Consider the following 19,194-nt stretch of genomic DNA (forward strand, 5'->3'; position numbering starts at 1 on the left):
AACCAGAATCAAAGGGGACTTGAACGTGATAGGGAGTAAGTTCTGCCGTCGACTACCCGCTGGGAGGACCGGCACCTGTCCCGGCATACCCCGCGCCCGACCTTCCTCCCCTGGTGCAGCGCGGTGGCAGAGGGTCAAACAAGATGGCCGTCACCGCCAAGATGCCACTTCAGGAGTTTCCACCCAATGTCTCTACGGCTCGCTCTGGCCGCCCAGGGCTGAGGTGAGTGGCTCCCTCTCCCCTTTCCTCTCCCTCAACTGCCCACGGCCCCGGAGGACACTCCCCGGCCGGCAACAGGTCCACGGATCGTCAGTTGGGGGAGTTGCCGGGCCCGCAGGAGAGGCTTGCACCCAATGGGGGTTGCCGCGCCCGCAGGAGAGGTTTGGACCCACTGAGCTACTCTAGCTTTTTGTGTCTATCTTCAGTTTAAACCAGCATCTGCAGTTCCTTCCCACCCAACCTTCTTCATAAATTGCAGACAACATAAAAATTGGTGTAATTGTCAAGTAACTCATCAGTCTACCTACATTTTCAACAAATTGTTAGATCTAGCAGTTTCCTGTACTTATCATTTCAGAACTCCTCTGGTCTGACATCCCTCAATCACCAACACCTGCCCACCACCAGCCTGTCTTCTATAACAAAGCCAATTTTGTGGCAGTGCTCAGCACAGATCCATCCGCCTGCAGAACAAGGCATTAATGACAGAAAATATGAAGACCGCAAGGCACGAAGTTGTCAAAATCAATTCATTCTTTTGTTTACGGCAATTCTTATCCAGAATTTGCTGGCCAGCTCTCTAGGTCTAGAGGTGGGTATTAAAATGGCATTAACCCAGCCTTGCCTGACAGCTCAGTTTCCATTGCTTGCCCCCGATGGATTACAACTACTAGGATATAGGGTGGTGGTGGGGTCTCTTGAGTTTGGAGCAGATATGAGTATTCCACAAGAAGCCAAAATGAGAAGGCCAAGTCAGGCACGATCTAACCCGGCATGTCTGAGGACACAGTTGGACATCTGTTAAGCGCTCCAACCATGCAGTATTCCCCAGGGTGGCTTGAGTGAATTATCTCTTCAACCAGAACTGGCTGCTGTCTGAATAAATTAAAATCACAACAATACATTTATTTTCCGATTGTGAAGAAATCTATTTGACTAATAGATATTAGGACAATTAGAAAATGATTTAATGAAACTCAACATTTTTCACATTTTGTTTAAAGAACAGGACTATCTTTGGAGACATAAACGCAGTTAACATCCCATGTCTGATAAAAGGTCAACAACCCATAATGTTAACTTGGTTTCTCTCTCCACAGATGCTGGCCAGACCTGCTGAATTTTATTTTTATTTCAGATGTCCAAAATCAGTAGGGTTTTTTTTTTATGCCTGGTGCCCACTGACTTGACAAATTTGAAGTTCATAATGAATTCAGAATGCAAAAACGTCTTTCCAGTAGACACAAGGAACTGCAGATGCTGGTTTACAAATAGACACAGAGCGCTGGAGTAACTCAGCAGATTATCGGGATTTGCTGGGCAAGTGCAAATGGGAGTTTAATTGAGGCAGGTGTGAGATGTTGCATTTTTGGGAAATCAAAGCAGGTAAGGACCATCATCGTGAACAGTAATGCCCTGGGGAGCATCGGAGTGCAGAGTGATCTAGAACAAGTATATTGTTTCCTGAAAGTTGGATTAAATGAAGAAACTGTGTTGAAGAAGACTTTTGGCACACTGGTCTTCAGCAGTGAGGGAATTGAGTATAGAATTCAGGATGTTGTACAAAACGTTGGTGAGGTCACAATTGGGAATATTGCATGCAGTTTTGAGCATCCTGCTATTTTTTTGCGAGATTAACACCATACTAAACTGCTGAAACAAGTGGAGCCCGATGAGTGTATTCAACATCCAGGACCAGTGCATTATAGCATGGTGCAGGTTAAATATTCTGTACGTCCACACGTATAGAAGTACAGAACATGCTGACTTGCACACTGCATGTAGCCAGCACTTCTGCATAGAACCACCAAATTAAGCTCATGTTATAACTCACAAATACAATAGTTTTCTATTATTTATTTGTTTGTTCACAGATCCAACATTTATCATCCACCCTAAATTACCTCAGAACCAAATGATTTAGTAGGCCATTCAGGGTTGTTGTTAACCACACTGGTGGTTGAGAAGCAAAGACTAGACAATGATGTGCAAGTTCTTTTCCTAAAACATATTAGCAAACATATAGTTTTAAACAATTCAATAGTTTTACAGTCATTGTTACAAATATTAGCTTTATACTAAACACTTTCTTAATTAACTAATTTAAAATTTCCCCCAGGTATCAATGTCATTGTAGGTAGACACAAAATGCTGGAGTAACTCAGCGGGTCAGGCAGCATCTCGGGAGAGAAGGAATGGGTGCCGTTTCAGGTTGAGACCTTTCTTCAGACTCGACCCTAAACGTCACCCATTCCTTCTCTCCCGAGATGCTGCCTGACCTACTGAGTTACTCCAGCATTTTGTGTCTACCTTCGATTTTAACCAGCTTCTGCAGTTTTTTTCCTGCACATCATTGTCATTGTCTTTGGTTCAACAATCCAATCCCAATAACACAACCTCTGTGTTACTATATTATTTCGGTCAATATGCACCTCTAGCCTTTATATAAAATTATTGCAAGCAAACTTTAGTCCTATATGCTTACAAACAGCAAAACACTTCAGTAATCTATTGACTGTCAAATATTTTTTGCAATGCATCTTAGAATAGGAAAAGCAGAATGTAATGCCATATTTATTTTATTATATTAGTCACCAAAAAAAATATCCAGCTGTAGATTTGAAATGTAGCAACCTGATTGAAATACAGTACTTTATCTCTGATTTTTAACGATGAAACAAAAAGATCAAGTCTCAATGTCAGAACTGAATTCTGACCAGTACAGATATGCCCAATGTTGCAATTTAATTGACTAGAGTTAAAATGATATACATTTCAGGCAAAAAGCAGTTTGAAAAAAAAAGGTTCTACACCAAATGTTCATCAAGAATACATATGATTGGGTGGAGGAATACAAACTTAGGATTGCTTCAGTTTTCTAATGTACATTACTATGTAAATAACCAGAATTGACCATGTTGGAGAAGTTAATATTCGGATGGGCATTCGCACTCTGTCATATTTTCTACTTGATGGTCACACATCAGCTCTCCAATCCGATGCTGCGAGTCTGAACTTTCCTTTCTAAATCCTCCACAATCTTCTTCAGTTGATCAGGATCTTGAAAGAAATAGACATACAGACTTCTCTCGCCTCTACAAATGGAGTTGCTTGCCAACATTTTATGTTTTGTTTTGATATCATCAGCTATGTTTCCAATAATTTGGGGTAGTCTCTGCAATTGACTTTCCAATTTCTGAAGAGGTTCAGACAATTCCTTTAAAATAAACAACAAGTTTAAATTGGTAACAATGGAGTTTAGAACTACTATTGTAAAATTAAATACTGTTATTAAATACCATTGCAATTTTTATTTTGGAATCCATTATTAAGAGAATAGCAGGAAAACATTTAGAAATATAATCAGTTTTATGAAAGGTAAATGGTGTTTAAAAAACGGAAGTAATTTTTAAGCTGTACTTAAAAGGCAAGACTTCATTGCATTGAGGGTGATGTAACCCAGCCCCGATGCAGGATTGGGTAGCAAACAAAAGAGCGAGAGCATCAGGATAAATGACTATTTTTACGTTAGTTAGAGGCCCTGCAGCAGCCTGGGGCTCGGCTGGATCGTGCGCTTCACTCAGAAACCGAGTGTGCGGACCGGATGCAACCTGCAGCTGGTGGAACAGCAGTGGAGGACACCAATGGCTATGCTTGACCAGTACGACCCTGCAACACCTCCAGGACAATGGGCCTTTATGGTCAGGATAAGAACCCTACACGTACGTACTGGGGCTTGAAAAAGGCTCCAAACCTGTCGATCGTTAACTTACATACTTTTAAAATTTGACAATGAAAAATTAAGGGAATTAACTGCTTCTAGTAATGTGTTTTCAGAGAAAGACTTGATGGTTAATTTATTTGCAGAAACAAGAAACTGCAGATGTTGTTTTACCAAGGAAAGACACATTTACTGGGATAAATGGTGCCAAATCTGTCGACTCTTGTATATTGTCTCCATGTACTATTTCTATACAGATGTATTGTATACAAAAAAGAATTTTACTGGTACATGTGACAATAAAAGTACCATTGAATACCATTGATTTGTGGGGTGCCAGTGAAACAGTGCTGGAGCCTCAATTATACAGAACCTATATCAATGACAAGACTGGGTGCATTTGACCCAAGTTTGGTGATGATGAAGATATGAAGGAAAGCAGAATCAATTCTACCAAATTAAGTGTAAAGCTACAATAAATAATTCCCATGTAGGCTTGTGGCAGTGGGCAAACCATAATGTAAACTGCAGCTTTTGAATGAAGAAATACAAACAGAATAATAACTTAACAAACAAGTAAATTACCTCAGAGTGAAGTAAAAGTTGCTTTGATCCAGTATACACAACACTCTGAAGTTTCTCAATGTCAGATTCTAGTGCTGACCGCAGGAAAGACTGCTTGTGCATTGTTGCTGCCAACTGGTCCTTTAAACAAACTACTTCCTTCTGAAGCTTTTTGGCTTCCTCTTCGAGACCACTATATGTTTTGAATGGCAGCTGCTTGTCATCTCTCACTAAAATCTCAGCAAGTCTGAAATAAAGAATGAAAGGGAAAACATTTATACCTAGACATGATGAAAATAACCCAACAACATGGCATGCTACGTTTTAGCAAGGTAAGAATGCTTAAAATCAAGGAACAACTCCAACTTATCCACTAACTCATGAAATAAAAACTACATGAAACAACAATGGCCTGGAATTTATTATTGGAAGTGAAACAATAGTGCTTCCCAGTAATGTCACACAATTTCTATCAAACTTTGATGTGAATTCTACCCACACCTCTTCCAACACCTCCTCCTGTTATCAGGCATCTCTTTAAGGTGATCATTCGTGAACTGATTGATCAACCAATCACATTAAAAGAAACATTCATGCAAGGAAACTAAGATACATAATTGATTTTTAATTTCAAGTCTGATGGGCTTCTATAGTTAATTACTATAGCTTAGTATGCAGCAAAAATTCAAAACTCACATTTGCAGAATCACACCTTACAACAAACATGAAACCTTCATCAGTCTCCAAATCTGTTTTGTCCCAACAGATCAGATTTAACACATGGGATATCATTGTATACCAAATTTTAGGTCGTCATATCAATTTGTATTTTTTGCAATGCCATGCCACAAGAGACGTCGGAGATATTTGGTTTGAATTCAGGACTTTGTCTTGGCAAGGACTACGTATCTATCCAGTACTGTGTTCGTAGGAGTGACCATCACTCTATCCTTGCATACAACATAGAACAAACAGCACAGCACAGAAACAGGCCCTTCAACTCAGTCTGAAGCAGGGTCTTGACCCGAAACGTCACCCATTCCTTCTCTCCAGAGATGCTGCCTGAGCCTCAGAGTTGCTCCAGCATTTTGTGTCTACCTTCGATTCACAATATTTATGCCGATCATGAAGTTAAACTGGTGTCATTTGCCTGAACTGTGGGCACAATTATAACAGCAAAGCAGCCCCTCAATTCAATAATGACCATGGGTGATCTGCCCCAGGCCTCTTCTGTGCTGGTTCTCCACAACGTATAATTTCCCAATCTTTCATAATGTATGTGCAACCTCTTTAATGAACCCCAGTGATCCATCCTCATTAATGACGTGGGGTTAAGAATTACAGATTCACCACTCTTTTTGAAGAAATTCCTACATGCCAGAGTTCTCCAGATCTCATAATTATTTGGTCCTAGAGTCTTAGAGCACAGGAACAGGCTCTTCAGTCCATTTTCTCATTTAGAAGAATTAATTGTCTTACTACACTTCAAAGACATGTGGATTTGTAGGTCAATCTGCCTCTGTAAATGGCCCTTAAATGTGAATGGATGAGAACGTGGGATAACAGGACGGGGACGGCACGGTGGCGCAGCAGTATAGTTGCTATCTTACAGCGCCAGACAGCTGGGTTTGATCCTGACAATGGGTGCTGTGTGTACGTTCTCCCCATAACCTGTGTGGGGTTTCTCCGGGCTCTCCAGTTTCCTCCCACACTCCAAAGACGTACAGGTTTGTAGGTTAATTGGCTTCAGTAAAATTGTAAATCATCCCTAGTATGTGTTGGGTAGAGTTAATGTGTGGGGATTGCTGGTCGACACGGACTCGTTGGGCTGGAGGCCTGTTTCCACACTGTCTCGAAATTAAACTAAAGAACTAGAATGAAAGGGTGATTAATATTCGGCATGGACTCGGTGGGGCGAAGGGCCTGTTTTTATGTTATCTCTAAACTAAACAATCTCATCATAAGTGGTGATTGACAATTAAATAGCTATCTGGAGGAAGAGGTAAGTCAATAAACATTACCATCCTCAGCAAGGGCAGATTCCAGAACAAATGCCAGATACATAGAACAGTTCAGCATAAGACCAGGCTCTTCAACACATGTCTGTGTCAAAAATCTTGTCAAGATCATCTCTTCTCCACCTACACATCATCCATATCCCTCCATTCCCTATGTATCCATAATCCTATATAAACGACTCTTAAACGCCACTATTGTATCTGTCTTAATCACCAACACCAGCAACCCCTTTTTATGCACTCTGTGTAAAAGGCTTGCCCCACACACCTGCTTTAAACTTTGGCCTCACACAACTGAAACTTTTGCAATTCTCAGCTTTTCAACCGATTGGATTCTCTTCACAATATTCGTTGATTTGCTGTAGTCTTGTGCTTCAGAAGTAGCCATGCTTCCAGCTAATCTATTCCTGTCCAGTTAACATATTGGGAGTCCAAATGACAATGTGGAAAATTATCTCAACCACAAACGCATTCTGACTAATTACTAAATGAGAAGTCTACTTCCAATTATCAAAATGATAACAGGTATCGTTGTCGATACAATCAAGTATCTTGTGGCATGGCATGGCTTTCTCATCAGTTTCATGCACTGAAGTTCAGTTTGAGTTTTGCCAGGATTGCTCTCATTTTAGCTCTAGATACACGGGAGCCAAAGGGCTAAATTCTGGTGGCAAGGATAGTATCAGGGCAGTGCATAACCAAACATGACAACAAGCAGCTCTGACAAATCCCATGTTAACAGAAAAAGGAAAAAATATCTACGGATTGTAGACCTTTCTTAAAAAAGAATGAGTTGCAATTATTGGATGGCCAGGAATAAACTGGATGAGATCCTCATGCCAATTTGTATTCAGCTACTTCATCAATGATATCTATCCCATCAGAAGATGGGCAAGCATGTGAGTGAGGTAAAAAAAAAAAGAGGAAAAGAGCCGAGCGCTGGCGCGAGGCATGCAACGGGGGTAAAAAAAGTTTTTTTTTAAAAACTTTACACACAAAATAACCCTTTCAAGCCTCTTTTAGTACATTTCAAAGTAAAAACAGACATTACAAAATAATGTGAATATGACACTGTACACTAATAACATTTTAAAGTAAATTCGTACATTAATTGATAATCAGCCCAAAAAGGTGGTAATTGGCTTTTCTGCTGTGTTTTATATTTTACCTCTGTCTTAATTAATTAGTTATATAATCTTGCACTTAAATTTAATATTTATTCATTACAGTTCCACCACTAATTTTCTGGCACTCTTGGTTCCAGAGCTTTGCTGGTTTATTCAGCAGCCCAAGGAAGTCAGCTATGGGGATAGATGTGCTGGCTCCAGCTGGGCTGGAGTTCCAGAGCCCTGGCCGCAGGTTGCAAATTCAACCCACCGATCGGCCGTGGAAGTACCGATGAGGTCGAGATTGGCTGTCTTGCCCAGCCTATGTGCCACATTTCTGGGAAGACTTCCAGGGCGCTCAGTGAGTGACCCCTCAGATTTCTATTAAATCTTTTCCCCTTAACCTTAAACCTATGTTCTCTAGACCTTGATTCCCCTACTCTGGACCAGAAACACTGTGCGTCTATCCAATCTATTCCTCTGATGATTTTATACGCCCCTTTAAGATAACCCCACATCCTCCTGCACTCCAAGCTTACTCAACCTCTCCCTGTAACTGAGACCCTCAAGTCCTGGCAACATCCTCATAAATCTTCTCTGCACCCTTTCCAGATACTCAATATTCTGACTGATGAAGGCCAATATGCCAAAACCCCCTTTGACCACCTTATCTACCCTATAGTTCCTCGTGTCTCCATGGCCTAACAATGTTTGAAAAAGCTGTAACATGACAGCTATGTCACACTGATGAAGGCTTGAGTCCTCACCGCCTAACTGTGCTGTCACCTTCAGTGATCTATGGACTTGTAACCCTTCTGTTTATCAACACTGCCTCTGACACTACTATTTACTATATATCCTACATTCATTTACCCTCTCAAAATACATCACATCCCATTTGTCAGGATTAAATTTTATTTGCCATTGTCCTGCCTAAATTTCTAGTCAAACTATATCATGCCAGAATATTAACCTTTGTCACCACCTATGACACCACCAATTTAGTTAGGTATCAACTACAAACATATTCACATATAATTCCTACATTCATATCCAAGAACATAATGTATATCACAAAGGTCCGAGCAATGACACTTGTAGTACACCACTGGCCACAATCTTCCAATGAGAAAAACTACCCTCTCCTATTTACCAAGCTAATTCTGTATCCAATTTGCCTGCGTCCCTACCACAGATTCCATGGGCTCCAACACTTTGTACCAACCTGCCATGCAGTACCGCCTCAAAGGCCTTACTAAAGTCTCCACATGTGACATCTGCCAACTCCCCTCACTCATGTACTTCATTACCACTTCAAAAATTTTTATAATTTATGGGCTGGGATTTTCCATAAACAAAGCCATGATGACTATCTCTAATCAACCCCTTCCTTTCAAAGTCATAATATTGGCAATGAATGATAACCAGTGATAGTTAAAATCTATCAGAGCACAATGTGGGCAACCCAGAGTTTCTTAACATTGTATTACTAAGCTACGAATAGCCAGTCATATTGCTCATTTTTACAATTTGTTAGGGTTGCATTTTGATACAATCTCTGCATTGCAGTTGCCACAGATTAAACATAGAATAGTACAAAAATGTACATTTTTGACCTTCCTACCTGACAGTAGAGGTATCACTTGAATCAATTAAGGTCTGTTGTTTATTACTTGGCAATAGAGACTTATCAGACATCATATCCAAACGCTTCACAAAGTCTTCTCTGCTTTGATTAAGGTTCTTGGCAAGATTCTCAAGCTGCCGATGGGTTTCCCTATGTTTACACAGTTCCATTTCATATGCGAGTTGAAGTAGTTCAAATCGAGCTTTCTGTTTGATCAGCTGACTTGCAACTTCATCCTGCTTGGAGGTGTAGTAATCTTGGCGAGACATCTGCAGGTCAAAATTACCTTTCACAACTGGCATATTTAAGAGTTGTGCGCTCTCTACAATCAGATCAGGAAGCTCCTTGTTCAGCTGTTCTATTTGGACATTTATTGAAGTTAGTTCTTTGGACAAACTACTCTTCTTGGCTTTTGCATCATTTGCATCATCAGTCAGCTGTTGAAAAAAGTAAGTCAAATATCAACGACAAAAATGTCAATATAGAATCAGACTAAATTGTCAGAATCAGTCCAAAGAAGGGTCCTGATCCGAACCGTCTCCTATCCATGTTCTCTAGAGATGCTGCCTGACCTGCTATGTTACTCCACACTTTGTTTATTATTTGTCAAACAGAACCTGCAGTCCCTTGTTTCTCCATTTAAATTTTGGTGTTTCCGGTTTATCTGCTTTATCCTTATTCTTTCTGGCAACATTTTTATTGTTTCATTTTCTAAATGTTCCCTCCTGAAGTTAGTGAGTTGACAGGATACCCCTAATGCTGGCCATTCAAACTGTGCACTCTGAACTAGTATGGATAAATTTCTTTCCTGAGCATTATATAATAAATTTTCAAACTCAGCCCCTTCATAACATTTACAACATCTAAGTTCCATTCACACATCTCCCTCCACAGATGCTGCCCGACCAGCAGATTGTTTTACTGAAGAAAATAGCTGATTGGCACTCAGACCTGCTAGTGTTATGAAAGGTACTCCCATAGATGCAAATCAATTAATTGCCATGCACATCCTCTCCACAATGACAAACAAAAACATAAATTCTCGCAGCACAGTGAAGCAGCATGTAGAGTTGCTGCCTCAGTTCTGGAGACCCCGGTTGAATCCTGACAGCGGCTAGTGTTTGCACTTTCTTCCTACAACCACATGGGTTTCCTCAAAATGCTGCATTTTCCTCCCTTGTTCCTAAGGCGCTAGTTGGAGGGTTAATTGGCCATTGTAAATTGGCCATTGTAAATTGGCCATTGTGTGTAGCCGCATGGTATAGAAGAGGAAACAGCAGAAGTGGCCCCCAGGCCTTCAAACCTGCCTTACCATTTAATATTATGACTGATCTATACTGTTCTCAACTCCTCTTCTGTACCAGTTCCCCATAATCCTCAATTTGTCAATCTTTCAAATACTTATCTCTACCTTAAACATATTTAATGATCTGACCTCCACCATCTTTGAGGCAGAGAATCCTAGAGACCCAGTAATCTCCAAGAGAAGAGATTTCTGCACACCTTCAGTTTAAATGACCAGTGAACTTCTTTAGGATTTTAAATGCTTCAGTAAGATCACTGTTCATTCTTCTAAACTCCAAGAAATACAAACCAACTGTATAGCCTCCCTTGAAAGGTGAATCTTTTCACTCTAGAAATTAGCCTGGTGAATCTTCTTTGGTCAGCTTCCAATGTTACCATATTCTATTATTAGGGAACATATTTAGTTGCTGTATTTCGTTATGACTCTATAACTCAAATCTACACCATATGAGGATTGACATCCCTAAATCAGTTTGCTCTTACTTGCTCAGTCAAAACTTCTCAATTCTGCGCTCCTTCCACAAGTCTTCCCTTAACATTCTCAGCTCCAAGACGAGTCATGGCAGATTCAACAAGATTTCCACTTAACTGGTCCTTCCACTGAATAGATCAGAACAGGGGTTGTTTTGCAGTAGATAACTCACCCCTGATAGCCAAAAACCTTTCAACTAACTACAAGGCACATCAGAAATCTGCAAGAATACTTTCCACTTGCAGCAGCAACACAATTCTCATGATGCTCAACACCATCTAGGAGAAAGCCACTTAGTTGACTAGTAGTCCATCAATCACTCTACCACTTTGTTGAATATACCACCTATAAAATGCACTGCAGTTACCCACCTAGGCAAGTCCAACAGCATCGCAACCTGTGGGGGTCAAGGGTAGTAGATTCAAATTGTAGAGTTGGAAGTAGATTGCCGGTCCTTTATTATTGCTGGGCCTTAATCCTGGAAATCACTGATCAACAGCACCGTGAAATTATCTTTACAAGCAATACTCAGTGGTTCAAAACAGCAGGTCACCACCACCTTCCCATGAATAATTAGAGATGAACAGTGAATGAGGTCCTTGTCAATGATGCCATGAACCAAAATATAACTTTTTAAAAAAGTTGAAGGTGCTTTGGCAAGAATGGAGCCGAGGCTTTAACAGAAGTGAAAGTGGAAGATGCCTGAAATACAGAGCATCAATGGATTGAGAAGCAGATAACCTCTGATACAATGGGTATCCTCTGGGTGTTGGGGGTTATTGGGGGAAGGTTGGAGCATGGGGTTAAGAGACAAAGATAAATTAGCCATGATTGAACGGCGGAGTAGACATGATGGCCTAATTCTGCTCCTATCACTTATGAACAACACTTGAAGATTACACCAGAATTCAATAAAAAATAGTCATAACATCAACCTGAAAATTTAGAGAAACTCAGCAGGTCAAGCAGCATCTGTGGAAGGAATACATAGGCAACGTTTCAGGCCAGGAATATAACTTTGTTTTCTCTGTATGAATATTTTCAATTTGACTTAACTTGCTTGCATTTGTACTCTACGTCCACACAAAAGCTTCCAGGTAAACATTGATTACAGATGTTCCGCACGGGTCTGTGCTTGGGCCACTACTCTTCACGTTGTATATCAATGATTTAGATGAGGGGATTGAAGATTTCGTGGCCAATTTAGCAGATGATACAAAGATGGGTGGAGGAAAAAATATGGACTCTGCAGAAGGATTCGGCAGGATGGGAGAGCGGGCGGGCAGAGAAGTGGCAGATGGAATACAGCATGGAAAAGTGTGGAGTCATGCATTTTGGTAGTAGGAATAAAGGTGCAGACTATTTTCTAAATGGGGAGAGAATACAGAAATCAGAGGGGCAAAAGGACTTGGGAGTGCTGGTGTAGGATTCCCTAAAAGTTAATTTGCAAGTCGAATTGGTAGTAAGGGAGGCAAATGCAATGCGAGCATTTATTTTGGAGGACTAGAATATAGAAACAGGGACTGGTTAGACTTTAATAAGGCACTGGTTAGACTGCATTTGGAGTATTGTGAGAAAATCTGGGCCCCGTATCTGAGGATGGATGTGCTGGCCCTGGAGAGGGTCCAGAGGCTTACGAGAATGATCCCAGGAATGAATGGGTTAACATATTGAAGTTTAGAAAGATGAGGGAGACCGAGTCAAAATTTCTCAAATAGTGAAAGGCGTGGATAGAGTAGATGTGGAAAGGATTTTTCAACTAGTGGGAGAGTCTAGGACCCGAGGTCATAACCTCAGAATAAAAGGACGTTCCTTTAGGAAGATGAGGAGGAATTTCTTTAGTCAGAGGGTGGTGATCTGTGGAATTAATTGTCACAGAAGACTGTGGAGGCAAAGTCGATGGATATTTTAAGGCAGAAAAAGATAGTTTCTTGATTAGTACAGGTGCCAGGTTGAGAGGGGGAAATAGATCAGCCATAATTGAATGGCGAAGTAGACGAGATGGGCTGAATGGCCTAATGCTGCTCCTATCAAACTTGTGAACTTATTTGCACAGACGTAACCCACTTTTCTACCAATAACCCAAATGTTATTTCAGTTTTAAAATCACCAAAAAAATATGCTCTTTCAAGAAAAAGCAGTTTAAACTTTTTTTGGAGAGTACTAAGATAAATCCTACCTTTCTTGTTCGTAGTGATGAAATTATCTGTTCCAAGTATTGAAGTCTAGCCTCCGTACTTTGTTCCTTCGCTTTTGCCAAAATGAACTGGAGCTGGCCACTGCTGTATGCTGCTTGGATTCTTGTCATTTGTCGCTTATTATCTTTGAGTACCTCGTTGCACTCTCCTTGTACAGGTTGAGAAGTTAAGTGCACCAGCTGAAATTTTTCTATATCAGAGCTTACAACCAACTCCGCTATGCCCTTAAAATGCTGTTTCTTGGTGTATTCAGTGAGCGCTGCGGTGCATTGTTCCTCTTGTTGCAGATAGCGGTCCAATGCAAGTTGTGACAGGAAGACAATCTCTTGCTCTGATCTCTTTTCTGCCTCAGTACGTGAATACGCAGAACTTAGCACCTGAACTTCCTCGTGAATCTTTAACAATGTGCTATTTAACATGGCATTTTCAATCACCAGTTGTTCATGTGTTTCTCTCAATAATCGGGCACATTCATCCTCCTGATCCCGTAGCTGCATCGGCAGATGGTGTATTCTAGTGGCCATCAGTTGCTGCTTATTCCGTCGCTGGATTTTAAGATTTCGAGTCAACTGTAGCGCTTCAACCTCACTTTCCAGTTCATCAATTGTCATCTCTTCCAGGTTACCATATTTTGATTTTATGTCTTTAGGACGTGTCTCCAAGACCTGATCCAAATCTTTCTGATCCAACAGGCAATCTTCATCTTCAAGTCTTTTCAATCCATTCAACTCTTCTTCTGATAGTACATTCTGTTCATTTACAGTGTTGCAGAACCATTCTACAAACATTCTGTCATCGCCAATGTCAAACCACCAATCAAAGTGCTCCCCATTTAACTGATTGGCATTAGGATAACCAATTTTCTTTAACGTCTCTACAAATATTCTCCCGTTCATTGTGGTGAGTACATGATAACTTTTCTGGGGTCTGAAAGATTTAAAATATCCAACTGCAACAAAGTGGTATGCTGGATATCTGTTTTAATCTCAAGCAGAAACAATACATTAACTTAATTTACAGAAGCATGACAGCATTTCTAGAAACAAAACAAAAGCCCTGGTGATCAAAAGTATAATAAATTTGTGGTCAACAGTAATATTTGAGTTTAAAGATGATGGAGTACATGTTAGCAGGTAGTTTAATTTAGTTTATCATTATTGGCACGTGAAAAGCTTTTGTTGTGAGGTGACCAACCAACCTTTCTCCTAATGATACAAAATACCCATTTTCCTCAACATTTAAAACTCATGTTGATAATGATTCAGCTAACAGGATCGCAAACATAAACAATATCTCATCTAGTCAATATTCACCCCTCTGGAAACTCTTAAAAACTATGTACTGTATATGCTTTAGAGAATACTTTAAACTCTGAATTTAAGTACACTCTTTTAGTTTTTTACTGGGAAAGAAAGAATCCAATTCGATTTGTAATAGGAACAAAAATACAGAAATGGTATTGACAGTCAATATGAACACATTTAAAATACATTGTTATACAAAAATATTTGTCAAATTTAATAAATGTAAACTCCACTGCAAATAACTGTTCATAAAGGGAATTTGTACAAGTGCAGCAATAATGATCAACATTGAAAATAAAGCACTCCTAACAGAAAACACTGAATTCTCACATAATGTACAAATTTAACATGTTCAGTAAGCTTCAGAATGTGATTCCAACAAGCTATATTTCATTTAATTAGAAAGTGGTTTTAAACAGCGTTTTATCTCCATAGACATCTGCTTCCACACCCCTCTGCCCTATTAAAATACTATCTTCACAAATATGCTTCAACACCACCATTAATTGAGTGTAATTAAGAGTGATAGATCATCAGAGACGATGTTCGTTTCAAATATACACAAACACACAAAAAAGTAAATTTGGGTCTAAAATAACCAGTCTTTCGAAAGAAAAACATGAATAATGAACACTGCCGGAGACAACAATGGAGCTGAACAGAGATTCAGTTAAAGACTGAAAGTTAATGAAATAAAATAAAAGCCATGACAAATGACGCTGCCATTGGCCGGGAAGCCAGCAGGGTAGGGTGGGGCGTCCCCATTGGCTGATATGCCAGCGGGGTGAGGTACAGCGTCCATTGGACGAGACATCGACTGTGCAGAGAAATGCTCTTATTGACCTAGTCGCTCCTCTGTCCAGGCAATCCTTTGCCATGTACACCCACCACGGCAGAAGAGGTAGTTGTGGCAGGTACAATAACAACGTTTAAAATACTTGGACAGGTACACGGATAGGAAAGTTTTAGAGGAATATGGGCCAGGCGCAGGCAAATGGGACGAGCTTGGATGGGTTATCTTGGCCGGCAAGAACGGGTTGAGTTGCATGCTTGGTTTTGTGCTGCATGACCACAAGGCAGCAGACTACCACTGTACAGATTAGCCAAGTAACATTTAGGGTCTAATAGCTCCTGAGTCCCAATGCCAGAGATAACGATAGCCGAGGGTGAGGCATTCCAATTGGCTGGGACAATGGCAATACAGAGTGAGACGCCGGATGAGGCATTCCTATTGGCCCAGACCCCGGCAGCACTAAGCCCATTCGCCGAGATGTTAGGGAAGCTGGATGGGGTTCTTCAATAGACCGAGGAACCGAGTGCAGTGCTCCCATTGGCCGATGAGCCGGATGGGCCAAGCGAGGCATTCCCATTGGCTGTGGAGCCGAAGGAGCCAAGCGAGGGGCTGCCATTGGCTGTGGAGCCAAACGAGGAGTTCCCATTGGCCGTGGAGCCGGAGGAGCCAAACGAGGTGCTCCCATTGGCTGAGGGAATGCAGATGGTGGAGAAGGCAAGCCCATTGGCCAAGAAGCTACAGATGAGCGGAGAGGCTCTCCCATTGGCCGAGCAGCCACAGATTTAAGGAAAGACTCACCCAATGACCCAGGAGCAGCAGATGGTGTATGGGGTGCCCGCATTTGCTGAGAAGCCGCAGATGACGGAAGGGGCGCTCCCATTGGCCGAGGCACCGCAGATGAGGGGTGGGGTGTTCCCATTGGTCGCTGTGCCGCATATGTCAGGAGGGGTGCAGTCATTGACTGAGATGTGGGGAGAAACGTTCCCATTGACCGAGGCTCCGCAGATGGCGGGCGAGGCATACCCATTGGTAGAGGAGCCGTCGACCGAGGGAGGGGCGAACACATTGAACCTGGCGTCGGGAGGAGGGCACCCCTTGGCCTAGATGTCACGACTGGCAAGCCCATTGGCCGTGGAGCCACAGATGGCGGGAGAGGCGCACCCATTGGGAGAGGTGTTCGGAGAAGCACTCCCGCTGAGCAAGGTGTTGGGACAGGCGCACCCATTGGTCGAGGAGCCGTCGACCGAGGGAGGTGCATATCCCTTGGCCTAGATGCCATGACTGGCAAACCCATTGGCCGAGGGTCCGCAGATGGCGGTAGGGGTACATGCATTGGACGAGATGTCGGAACAGGCGCGCCCTTTAGGCGAGGAGGGGCCGCAGACCCCATTGGGCCCGACATTGCGTCCCTTGACCAAGACGTCGGGAGGTGCGCGCCCATCGGGCGAGGAGGGCCCGCGGGCTGTGGGAGGTGGGGCGCCGGCGGGGTGGGGTAGGGCGCCCGCATGGCCCGGGCCGCGTGCCGGTTAGAGAGCGCAGCCCTCATTGCAAGTGCAGCGCCACCCAGCGGCCCCATAGGGTGAGACGCCGAGCGCGCACAGACTGACACTCCCATTGGCTGAGACCCCGGCAGTTGATGCGCTCCCAGCGGCCCCATAGGGTGAGACGCCGAGCGCGCACAGACTGACACTCCCATTGGCTGAGACCCCGGCAGTTGATGCGCTCCCATTGGCCGAGACGCCGAGCGCGCACAGATCGACCCTCCCATTGGCTGAGACACCGGCCCAGCGCGGAGAGACGTCGCCATTGGCTGAGACGCCGACATTCGAGGCGCTCCCATTGTCTGAGCCGCCGAGCGCGCACTGAAGGGCGCTCCCATTGGCTGAGCCGCCGAGCGCGCACTGAATGGCGCTCCCATTGGCTGAGACGCCGAGCGCGCACTGAAGGGCGCTCCCATTGGCTGAGACGCCGAGCGCGCACTGAAAGGCGCTCCCATTGGCTGAGACGCCGACAATCGAGGCGCTCCCATTAGCTGAGCCGCCGAGCGCGCACTGAAGGACGCTCCCATTGGCTGAGCCGCCGAGCGCGCACTGAACGACGCTCCCATTGGCTGAGCCGCCGAGCGCGCACTGAACGACGCTCCCATTGGCTGAGCGATCAGCTGTGAACACTCGGGCGCCACCATTGGCTGAGATAAGGACGGCCGGGGCGCTCCCATTGGCCGATGCATCGGCCAGGCTGGGCGGTGCTGTCCCATTGACAGGCCGATGGAAGAGTGGCGCCGCGCGCCGGGTTCCCACGGTGACCGTTGGGCCGACTCCCTCCTCTCCCCTCGCTCCTCCCCCCTCCCCCTCATTGCGGTGCGGCTCGGCCCGAGCCTCAGCCTCCGTCGGCGAACTCTGCTGGATGAACCCCACCAGCGACCAAACCCACCCAACTCGACGGGATTTCCCCGCCTCCCTCAATTTATTTCGTGCGGGATGCCGGCGGAGGATGCGAAGCTTACCTCGCTGTCCGGAGTACCCACTCCCCTCAACCGCCGTCGCGCCCCTGCTGCTATCCGTTAGCGCGCGCGCGTGTGTGTGGGGGAAACGGAAGTGGACGAGCCGACAGCGAGAGGCAAGAGGTCACTCAGCCCAACTGTCGCTTCGAAACGGTGGAGCAGAGGACATCCAATTGCAGCGCCGCCGCCGGCGGGAGGCCATCGTTGCCGCAGTCAGCAGCGCCGCCGCCGGCGGTAAATTGATCGCAGTGGACGCCCAGCTACAGCGTCGCCGGTGGCGGGAGGCCGACGTTGCCACAGTCAGCAGCGGTCGGTGGAACGAACTGTCGAGGGGGTCGGTCTCAACGGGAATGGCCGCCGTGGAGCGCACATGGTGGGAGCGGACAGTCGGCTAACAGCCGGCTTCTGGAGAGCCCGGAGCGGAGAAGCGGGCTGGACGCGGGCATGGTTTCGGGTGAGTCGGCGTGGCCAGAGTCCTCGGGGATCGGGTGAGGCCGGGGCCGGGGCCGGACTGCGGGCCTGCGGTTGTCCCGCCCGCCCGCCCGCCTCCCTCGGTGCGTGCTCTGTCCTCCCCTACTGCCCTTGTACTTGTGTTCATAGACAGTCATAGTCATTTAGGGGAAGGAGTAGGAGATTCGGCCCTCCGAGGCACCACCGCCATTCAATGTGATCGAATTGAATAAATTTTATTAGCCAACTATGTTTACATACAAGGAGTTTGCCTTAGTGCTTTGCTCGCAAGTAACAACACGATCTACAGTAGACAATTAAAAATAAAGCATTATAATTTAACACGTGAAGAACGAAATAAAATATCAGAGCAAAAGGAGGCTACAACCAAACGGCTGTTGACTAGAGCTATTATTCGGGGGAAATAAGCTGTTTTTGTGTCTGGCTGTGGCGGCTTTGACAGTCCCGAGTCGCCTTACAGAGGGAAGTGCATCAAAGAGTTTGTGGCCAGGGTGAGAGGGGTCAATGATGATCTTACCCACTCGCTTCATGGCCCTTACAGTGATAGTTCGTCAATTGGGGGGGGGGGGGGGGGGGGGGGAGAGAGAGAGGTTGCAACCTTCTCGGCTGATCGGACGATGTGTTGCAGCCTCCGGATGTCGTGCTTGGAGGCTGAGCCAAACCAGACCATGATGGAGAAGGTGAGGACAGATTCTATGATGGCAGTATAGAATTGGACCATTATTGCCTGTGGTAGATTGTGTTTTCTCAGCAGCTGCAGGAAGTACATCCTCTGTTGGGCCTTTTTGACTGTGGAGTCGATGGTGGCCTCCCAATTAAGGTCCATGGAGATGATGGTTCCAAGGAACTTAAATTACTCCACAGTTGTGACTGTGGTGATGTTGATGGTGAG

General features: G+C 44.2%; 2 protein-coding genes across 3 annotated transcripts in view; one reads left to right on the top strand and one right to left on the bottom strand.

Annotated features, from left to right (window-relative positions):
* Positions 1-2,448: 2,448 nt before the first annotated feature.
* Positions 2,449-17,915, bottom strand: haus3 (HAUS augmin-like complex, subunit 3). Of its 2 annotated transcripts, none has more exons than XM_078431792.1 (5): positions 17,835-17,915; positions 13,213-14,158; positions 9,254-9,693; positions 4,527-4,752; positions 2,449-3,437 (listed from the first exon to the last, which is right to left on the bottom strand). In XM_078431792.1, the coding sequence occupies exons 2-5, from the start codon at positions 14,125-14,127 to the stop codon at positions 3,204-3,206; spliced, it is 1,815 nt and encodes a 604-aa protein (XP_078287918.1). In that variant the 5' UTR covers positions 14,128-14,158; positions 17,835-17,915; the 3' UTR covers positions 2,449-3,203. The 2 variants fall into 2 exon arrangements, with proteins under 2 accessions (XP_078287918.1, XP_078287911.1); XM_078431785.1 differs by having other exon boundaries at positions 13,213-14,216.
* Positions 17,593-19,194, top strand: part of LOC144612239 (PRELI domain-containing protein 1, mitochondrial-like) — a 41,040-nt gene continuing 39,438 nt past the window's right edge. Inside the window, exon 1 of the mRNA XM_078431801.1 lies at positions 17,593-18,285. The gene's annotated coding sequence lies outside the window, so the exon portion shown is untranslated. The remainder of the gene's footprint in view (positions 18,286-19,194) is intronic.

Source organism: Rhinoraja longicauda, chromosome 3 (assembly GCF_053455715.1).
Source record: "Rhinoraja longicauda isolate Sanriku21f chromosome 3, sRhiLon1.1, whole genome shotgun sequence".
Lineage (NCBI taxonomy): Eukaryota > Metazoa > Chordata > Chondrichthyes > Rajiformes > Arhynchobatidae > Rhinoraja > Rhinoraja longicauda.